General features: G+C 67.0%; 1 protein-coding gene across 1 annotated transcript in view; it reads right to left on the reverse strand.

Moving 5' to 3' along the window:
• The window catches only part of CROCC2 (ciliary rootlet coiled-coil, rootletin family member 2), a 77,729-nt gene that overhangs the window by 21,529 nt on the left and 47,148 nt on the right, over positions 1 to 9,052 (reverse strand). Inside the window, 5 exon segments of the mRNA XM_029225589.1 lie at positions 397 to 546; positions 1,426 to 1,585; positions 2,196 to 2,413; positions 5,511 to 5,654; positions 8,511 to 8,624. Coding sequence (XP_029081422.1) covers positions 397 to 546; positions 1,426 to 1,585; positions 2,196 to 2,413; positions 5,511 to 5,654; positions 8,511 to 8,624 — 786 coding nt within the window.

Consider the following 9,052-nt stretch of genomic DNA (forward strand, 5'->3'; position numbering starts at 1 on the left):
TTCCCACCCCCTGTCTGACTATGGGGACACCTGAGCCCAGGTGGGGAGGGACACCCCAGAACCACGGAGCAGGTCCTGGCAGGCAGCAGAGCTCACTGGCAGCCTCACAGCCCTGGCCAGACGGGGCGATGGCCCCAGGCTGTGCCCTCCTTGGCCTGCGTGGGGCAAGCCCCAGGCAGACCCTGCTCGCGGCCTGACTCGTGCCCCCATCCCCTGGGATGGTCCCTCCGTGGACTCAGGCAAGGTGCCCTTTGAATACTCATGAGTGGATGGGGGATAAACGGAGACGCCACAGCCCCTCAGGAAGTGCCCAGGCTGGGGTGGAGACAGCCAGTCCCCCAGCTTGAGGCCCCGCGCCTGCCAGATGGGAAGCCCTGGGCGCTGCTGGGCTCCTACCTCCCTCTGTGAGCCCTCTCTGGCTGCCTGTGCCTCGGCCGCCAGCCTCTGCAGCTCCAGCGTCCCCTGCTGCACACCCTGTGCGCCCCGGACCTGCATCCGGCGCAGCTCCTGGCTCTTCCTCTGGTTCTCGGCCTCCAGTGACATCACCTGGGTGTGTGGGGTCGACACCGATGGGGTCGCCTGGGCCTCTGTGCCAGGCCTCCCTGACCCCTGCCTCTGCTCACATGGCCCGGGAGAGAGCCTCCCTCCCGGGCAGCAGACTGCACTCAGGGAGGCTAAGGCGAAGTCCAGTTCCAGCCTGGGGTCTGTGCCGTGTCCCCCGCAAGACCAGGCCCTTGGAGCTGACTCTCTCTGCCACTCCACACCCTCTCCTGGTGTCTCGTCTCTGGAGCCAGGACACTCTGTGGAGCCCAGAGATGTGAAAAATGCTGGTGCAGAGGCCACTCGAGTGAGGAAGGGTGCCTGTGCCCGTCCCTACAGTAGACAGTTCACCAACCAATTTGTCTGCAGAAGTCTGGCAAAACTGGGTGTGCACACTTTGAAGGGCAGTCTAGGGCCCTCCTGGGTGGGCTTGAGACCAAGGTGGTCAGTGTTAAGTGGCCCTGACCTCGGACGCCAAGGCTAAAGGATGAAGCAGTACCCATCTGTTCACCCTGAGCCCTGAGGCGGCCGTGACGGGAAAAACCCAGGCCACTCGGGGCCACGGGAGCTGCCCACTCCGTCCCCCCGACAGCCAGCATCAGCCACCGGACGCCTGATGTGCTGGGAGAGCCCCCCCACCGGTCCCTCTGTGGAGTGGAGTCCCCTCCGCGTGGCGCCCTGGCTGCACTCCTGGGCCTCAGAGTCCATGGGCGTCCGAATGATTGTTTTAAGCCAATGGGTTTGGGGCTTGTCCATGTGCCCCACAGGCAGACCCAACCCAGACCCCGTGAGTCCGAGCAGGGCCCTTCTGCTGTGGCTCCAAGTCTGGGGAGTGGGGGGGGGGGACGCTCCTGGAGGGGTGTGGGCTCCAGGGCGGCCCCTCACCTGTCTGCGTAGCTCCTGGAGCTGCCGGCGGGCGTCTGCCCGTGCCTGCTCTGCCCCCTGCAGAAGGGCCCGCAGCTTGCCGGCCTCCTTCTGAGCCGCTGCCCGGGCCTCCTCCAGGACCAGCACCTTCTGCGCCTTCTCCTCCTTGGAACGCTGAAAGCTGAGCGGAGGGTCACAACCTTGGGCCGGGGAGCTCCCTGGGGGCTCCGGCATCCCCCGAGGTGACGGTCCTGGCCACCCGGCAGGCCGCCCGCCTCACTCCAGCCAGACACTCCCCACATCCGATTCGAGTGTGCCGAAGCCCAGCCTCCTGGGGCACGCCTCTGTCTGGGTCCGACTGCCCAGCTGGCCGGGCCCCTCGCTGTGTCTCAGCCCCTCTCCCCACTCCCCTCCCTCTAGCCACGCTCCTAGAGACCCAGTGTCCAGCATCCGCCGGCACCTCTGCTGCTCCCCAGGGAGGGCCGCAGCTCCGGCCAGGCTGTCCTGCCTCTGGTAGGCATCCTGGAGCCACTGACCAGGTCCTTGGCCTCCCTCTGCTCCCCAGCCCTGGGCGTCTCCTTCTGGCCACCTGGGGCCTGTCTTGCCTGCTGAACGGAACTTCCTGAGGGCGAGGACAGGCCTGGTGGCGTCCCAGCCTCCACCTCCTGGGCCAGCACCGTAGACCCTTTGGACGGGCAGCTGGCACCCTGGGTCCGCTTGGTGTGTCCACTTCACCATCATCTGGCCCAGCTCAACAGGACCAGGGCTGCTCTGTGGGGCGGCCGCCCTACCTGGCCTTCTCCTGCTCGACTCTGCGGATGGTGGCCCGCAGCTCGGTGTTGGAATCCCGCAGCATGTCCTTCTCTCGGGCCTCATCCTCCAGTGCCCGGCGGGCGTCCAGGGCCTCCCTGTGCAGCCTCTCCCGGCTCTCCTCGCTGCCCTGCAGCTCCTGGCGCAGGGCCGCCAGCCCCTCCTGGGCCTTGTCCAGCTGTGCCCGCAGCCTCTCGGCCTGGGGAGGAGTGTGTGTCTCTAGGGGCCAGCTGGGGGCCACGGGCCAGGGTCAGCTGTGGCCTCTGGCTCTGCTCTGGCAGCGCCAGTGCCCACCCCCCCACACCCCGGCCCCGGGTCGTCAAGTGCTCGAAGAAGAAGCAGGCAGCCTGGCTTTGCCCACGCCACTGAGGCTGCAGGACGGCTCACAGGGGCCCATCCCAGAGCCCTGGCAGGAGACACCCTGGCCCTTCCTGACCCTGGTGCTGCCCTGCGCTCCCTCCCTGGACCCTGGGGACGTTGGTCACCGGTCAGCAAGGCCTGTGTGGGACACAGCTCGGCCCACACGTCTGCACTGTCCCCACCTGTGTCCCTCGGGCCGGCTCCTCCCCTTCAATAAGGGTGTGGCCCCCGGGCCACCGGCCACCCTGGTGTGGAGAGCAGCCTCAGCACCCAGGCTCCTGAGCTCTGCACGGCCGTGGGCACGTCCACTGCCTCGGGCCTGGGCTCCCTCTCCGTAAGGGAGGGAGTGGGGAGGCCAGGTCTCTGGGCGACGGCGCCCTCAGCATCCTCTGGCCGCAGCAGGGCCGCTCGGTCTGGGCTGTCGCTGTCACAGGAGCACGGTTCAAGGTGCCCGCCACAGAATCGAGGGCCTCCTAAACCCCAGGGGTGAGGGCAGCAGAGGCCCCAGGGTGGGAAGGCTGTGGAGCCAGTGGGGACCTCAGGGCCCAGCAGCCCGGACCCTGGCCTCTGGCCACTCCGCACCTCTGTGAGCTGACCCGAGGAGGGGGAGAGACTGCAGGTGTGTCCTCGTCCCCTGCCAGACCTGCTCCGGGCCCAGAGGGGGACTCCCACCGCGCTGGAGCCGGGACCTGTGTCATCCCCTGCTCCGGGGCCCTCCTCACCCCCTGGCTTCCGGGCAGGGCTTGCGGGCTCCGTGGTTTTGTGGGGCTGAGAGCCGAGCTGAAGCGTCAGTGGCGGTCAGGGTTCCTAAGCGCCCTGGGTTCCTAAGCTGCCTCAGGGCCCCCGGGGCTCACCCTCTGGTGGGAGGTGCTGGAGGGAGTGCAGACCCCGGAAAGGGGCAGCCCGGCCCGACGCACAGGCTCTGGGGCTCGCCGGGATCCCTGGTCTCCCCACCGACCACCGGTGCACTCTGGAGAAGGCGTGCCCCAGAGGAGGAGGTGGGGGAAGCCACAGAAACGGAGCCTTATCCAGGCGCTGGTTTGCCAGAGCGAGCCCCACTTTGCTGGCTGTTTCAGCGGGACACTGTCCAGGCCCCCGGCCGGCCTGGCTCCCGCGTCCGCCGGCTGTTATTGTTGTTCTGTTTTTGGGAAGGGCCCCCCTCCGCTCCCCTCCCGCCCCCCACATGTGGGAGCCACAACTGCACGGAGCATTTTCCGCCGAGCTCAGCAGAAATCCACCCCGAAGGTCAAGGACCAGCAAAAGGGCCTATCCATCATAAAAGAAGCTGTTTTCATTTCCCAGGGCCGAGGAGATGAAAACAAGCAAAACAAACGCGGCCCCCCGCCCCACCCCCACCCACCTCATGAGAACAACCACCCCTTTTACAGGAATTTTACAGCCAAATCTCTTAATGTGATTATAATAATTATTTCTTTACTAGAAATTGTATAAACAGACTCTTTTGAAATCTCCTGCAGGGAGGTGACCCGAGGGCTCTGCACGGGGGAGGGGCTGCTGAGGGGCCCTGGCCTGTGTGTGTGTGTGTTCACGCGTGTGCATGCATGTGCAAGCACACACGTGTGTATGCACACAGCATGCGTGAGTGTGTGGTGTGTGCATCTGCACACACCTATGTGCAGACGTGCGTGCCCACATGTCCGTTCGCACGCATGTGTGCTGCTCATACATGTGAGGACTCTCGGAGTCACGTGTGCTGCTTGTTGCACATATGTGGTGCCCATATGTGTTCGCATGTGTGAGTGCTGTGTCCACGCATGAGTGCATGTGTGTGCACTGCCACTCTGTGTGTGCACGTGTGTGCATGGGGGTGTGGTCTCCATGTGCACAGGCAGTGTATGTATTGCGTGTGATACACGCACACACACACACACGCACACACGCACGCACGCGCGTGTGGACCTCAGGCACGGCTGTGAGAGGCCTGGACGTTCCTCCAGTTTAAAGGCTGTGAAAGTGTTATGGTTTCCATGGCGACTCTGGGCCAGCCTGGCGCCTGGGAGGGTCCTCTGGGCTCCCTCCCCCTGCCATTGTTCCCCTTGCCCCCCTCACCCGCCTCAGCCTCCATCCACCCCGTCCCCATTCTGGGGCCCCTCTCCTTTCTGGGGGTGGCCGATCGGGGAACCTGAACTTCCCACGAGGCATTGCTTTCTCCCTTCACCCACCAGCACAAACGTGCCCCCACCTCCCCGGCTCCTCCCCCTGCCGCCCCCAGTTTTAAAATCTCATTCTGCTTCCCCGTGTGGTCGCTGACCGGGCCTGACTTCGAAATCTGTTGAAAGGAGACCTTTCTCTTTGGGGGCCAAAGTAAACAGGCTGTCATGTTCAATCACGCTCTCGTCCTCTCCTGGCCCGGCTCGGGGGGCTGGGGGAGGGCCCGGCCCCTCTGCTCACTCTGCTGGCCGCTCCCCCGCCCGCCTGCCAGCCTTGGCGCCCGGCCCGGGGAGTGCATGAGGTCGCTGGGCCCCGGGGCCCCTCCCCCAGCCCCAATCCCTGTGCCCGCCTGCCCGCCCCCTCCCAGCGTCCCCACGTCCTGTCAAATTCCCTTCAGAAACACCTCCCCAGCCTGCCTGCCGAGCTCCGCTCGCCCGGGTCCAGACTGGCCCCCACCCCGGGACACCTCACAAGGCTCTGGGGGCCCCGCACCAGCCTCTGGGCCCTGGCGGGGCCCGCGCGTGGCTGCCCCGGGACACCCCACTCACTCTGCGTGTCTCCCCCCGCCCAGGGCGACCTCGCCCCCCCAGGGCCTGGTCCGGCGGCGTCCAGGCCTCACGCTGTGTGCGGGCTGCACCCGCTCAGCAGCATCTCGCCCGGGGTCTCCCCACGGCTTGTTGGAAGGTGGGTCCCGGATGCGGGTCCCCTCCTACCCCTCAGGTCACACCTGCCTCGCAGGGGCCCCCCTTCCCACCCTGCCTCACCTCTCTCCTGGCGCTGCTCCACTGGGCCGCCATCTCCCGGAGCCTCTCGCCCAGAGCCCTGGCCTCCCTCTGATGGGCCGAGACGGCGTCCTCAAAGTGGGCCTGCAGGGCCTTCAGGTCCGCGGTCGTGGCGCTGATGGTGGCCTGGGGGGAGCAGCAAGCCGGCCGCAGCGTCAAGTGTGCCTGGCGGGAGGCTCAGGCCCCCACGGGCAGCCCCACGCTGTGCTGGGCCAGGCGGGCAGCCCACTCGGGCCACGTAAGGTGGGCCTGGGGCTCTGGATGACCACGGCCAGTGCCGCCAGTGCCGGTTCCTGAGGGTCCCAGTGGTGAGGGGGGCAGTGTAGAGGTCCCGGTGTCGGGGGCGGTGGGGGGAGCTTCCCATGGGAAGGGCTGACCCTGCCCCCTGAACTTTCAAGCAGGCGGGTGGGATTGGGGGAAGCTCCCAGGCTCTAAGTGTGAGAGTACCCGCGACACGCCTGGGAGGGGTCAGGGGTCGTCCCTATTTGGATCCGCGGCTACGCTCCGAACTTGGATATCCATGCGGGCGGGACTCAGCTTGGCCTGAATCTGCTTTCCTGTGGCCACAGCGCCAAGACGCTCCTCTAGTGCTAACAGAGGGCCACCTGGAGCAGGGGGTCCTCTGGGCCACAGGCTTGGCCATGGCGGTGCTAGAACCCCTCCTGTCCATGAATGAGGACACCACCTGCTTACCCTGAGCCCGAGACCCAGCCTAGCTTCCTGGCCAGGACATACCCCTGCCACCCGCCCGGGGTGGTCTGGGTCCCCAGGGGCAGTTTCCTCGGCAGGGCGAGGGACGGAGCTGGCTCTGTGCTCCAGGGAGGCCTGGTGCCCTGCTGCCCCCGACTGGGTCTCTGGGAGACACCCTTCCCCCGCCCCTTCCCAATTCACAGGCCACTGCCTGAGGGATCTGGCAAGCTGGGGCTCTATCAGGCCAAGCTTCCTGCCCTCGGGGAAGGAACCTCGCTGGTGCCGCCTCTGTTCCCGGCGCCTGCTGTCCCTCTCCACTGAGAAGCGTCACCTTGGACGGCCAGGTCTGGCTGTGCCCCCAGGACAGCCCTAGCGAGGCTGCAGTGAGCGCTTGGTGTGGCCAGGGACCGCAGGGCGAAGCCGGGAGCCCCTGCACCGACGGGGGCCTTGCTCGTAGGTCACCCACAACTGCTGTTCCGTGGCTGGCATTTCTCCCCACCCTCCCCTCTCAGTGGGTTTTAATTTCCGTTTTCCAAGCCGAGGTGGCAAAAGAACCCTTAATGAGCTCCCGGAAGAGCCCAGCTGGCGGGCAGGCCCCCCCACCCCCATCCAGTGGGAGACTCAGAGCCAGCTCTAGGGAAGACTCCCAGAGAGGCCCCTCTGCGAGCCGGGGCCTCCGCTCCCGGGCCTTGGGGTCTTTCCTGGCCCGAGGGAGCAGCTAGGGGGTGGTCGGGGAAAGGAGGTCCCAGTCCCATGGGGCTCCCACATCCCTCGCGGCTGTGCCCATGGTAGGACAGAGCAGGGTGGGGGCTCCAGGGAGAGAGGCTCTTAGGCAACACTTTCCCGGGTGCCAGGAGCTGCCAGGGACTGCTCTGCTAGTGACCCGGGGGTCCAGGTCACTGCATCAGGAGGGGGTGAAGAAACACCCTGGCAGCCAACTCCTAATTGCAACACTCCTTCCCTTGCCCAGCGCCCCTCCCCCCCGGCCCGCTAGGTCGGAGCAAACGGCCTGGGCTCCCCAGGCCTGCCATCTGGGCATCCTGCCCTCGTCCAGGGCCCCTTGCGGCCACTGAGCACGGCCCCGCTTGTGGGGTCAGAGGATCGCCACCCAGCCCTGCAGCCTGCGTTCCACCCACTCACTTGTTCATGGACTCACTGAGCCATTAATGCGACACCAGGGGAGCATCTAACCCCGCACCCTCGGGGCTGGGGAAACACCAGGGACCGGGGTGAAAAATGAAGGTGAGCAGGCTGGAAGAACGAAGGCGGGGGCAGAGGAGACATGGCGCTGGCCCAGCTGAGCCGACTGGGTGCGGCTGGAGTCCTGAGTGCAGGATCTGGCCTTGCCCTCGACCACCCCCGCTACCTGCGGGGGGACTGCGTCCCCCGACCTCACCGTGAGCCATCCCCCCGGCCCCCTCCTCCCGTGAGCGGCAGGGCCCTGGCCTCTGCGTCACCCACCCGGGGCCTGGCACCACTCCGTAAACAGGCCGAGGCTACCCTGCCGGCGACTGCAGCGGTGCCCAGCCCCGCCCGTGGGGTGGGGCACAGGGCCCCAGTGTGGCCACCCCTGCTCCCCGGAGTCTTACTGGCTGTTGCCTGCCCTGTGCCCCCAGACGGGGGCTACTGAAGAGGAGTCAGGGGCCCCAGGTGACCCCAGCTGGCTGCCCACAGTGGCCTCCATGCACGTGTGGGCCTCTGCCCACTGGCCCAGGGTGGGCGGCTACCTGCTGGGGTCTCTTCTGGCCCCTCGGCGGATGCCTCCCTCCAGCTCTGCTGGGGATTCTCTATGGGGTCCTTTCTGGTGAGTGTTTGCCTCAGTTACAACGCTGGCCTACCCGCTGGGTTTCTCCTTTGGGAGGGGCCTCTCCAGAAAGTCAGCCCCAAGAGGCCCTGGGAACCTCCTACAGCTATGCTGTGCCACAGGCAGCTGAGGTCAGACAGGGAAGGCCAGGGGCTGGGGGGCTGGCGGGCATAAGCCTGGGTCTGCCCCCTCTGTTGCTGGTGCCAGGCCCTCCCCTCTCTGGCTTCTGCCCAGTGGCACAAGGGTGACTGGCCTGCTGCCCCCCACCCCTGTCCCACCCCATCGCCTTTGCTTCCCGCAGAGACACTGTCCCCTCCCAGCAGGGGATCTGGAGATCCCTGGGGGAAACGGAGGCTCTGGTGGGTTGGGTGGAGGGGATGCATCCTTGGGACCAGGCAGGGAGGGGGTGCCTCTGGGGTCTGCCGCCCCCGCTGGGCTGTGCAGGCGGCCAGGCCAGGTGTCTCGCTCCGGCTGGGGTGCGGGCTCACCTCGGCTCGCTCCTGCCGGCCCCGGGCCTCGTGCTGCACCAGCTCCAGCTCCCACGCGGCCCTGGACAGCTCCTCCCTCAGCTGGCTGATCTCCGCTTCTCTCAGAGACAGGGCCTGGGCGACAGGGGCGGGGTGCTCGTGAGAGGGCTGGGGGGCTCTGAGGAGAGGCTCAGCAGAAGTCTGGGTGCCACGGCCCTGCCAGGATGCAGGCTCTGGGAGGAGGAGCTCCTCAGAGGCAGCTGCATCCCGAGGGGGTGGGTCCAGCCTGCCAGCCTGCGCTCAGGCAGCTCCCCTACCCCACCCAGGGTGCCTTTCCCCTCCCACCTGCATCTGCCCAATACCTGCTCTCTCCCAGCGCAGGTCAGGGGGCTTCACGGGCCACCTCCTCCCTGGAGCCCTCCACCCGCTCCAGGCACAGAGCAGGAACCGCTAATCGTTCCTAACCTCCCCACGTGCTCTGCGTCGCTGAGGGTGAGGGGTGCGCGTGAGCCCCCGGAGATGCTGCATTTCGCCCACCAGCCCCGAGGGGGGAGGGACCCCTG

Source organism: Monodon monoceros, unplaced genomic scaffold (genome assembly GCF_005190385.1).
Source record: "Monodon monoceros isolate NGI ecotype Baffin Bay Population unplaced genomic scaffold, NGI_Narwhal_1 Super_Scaffold_16, whole genome shotgun sequence".
Lineage (NCBI taxonomy): Eukaryota > Metazoa > Chordata > Mammalia > Artiodactyla > Monodontidae > Monodon > Monodon monoceros.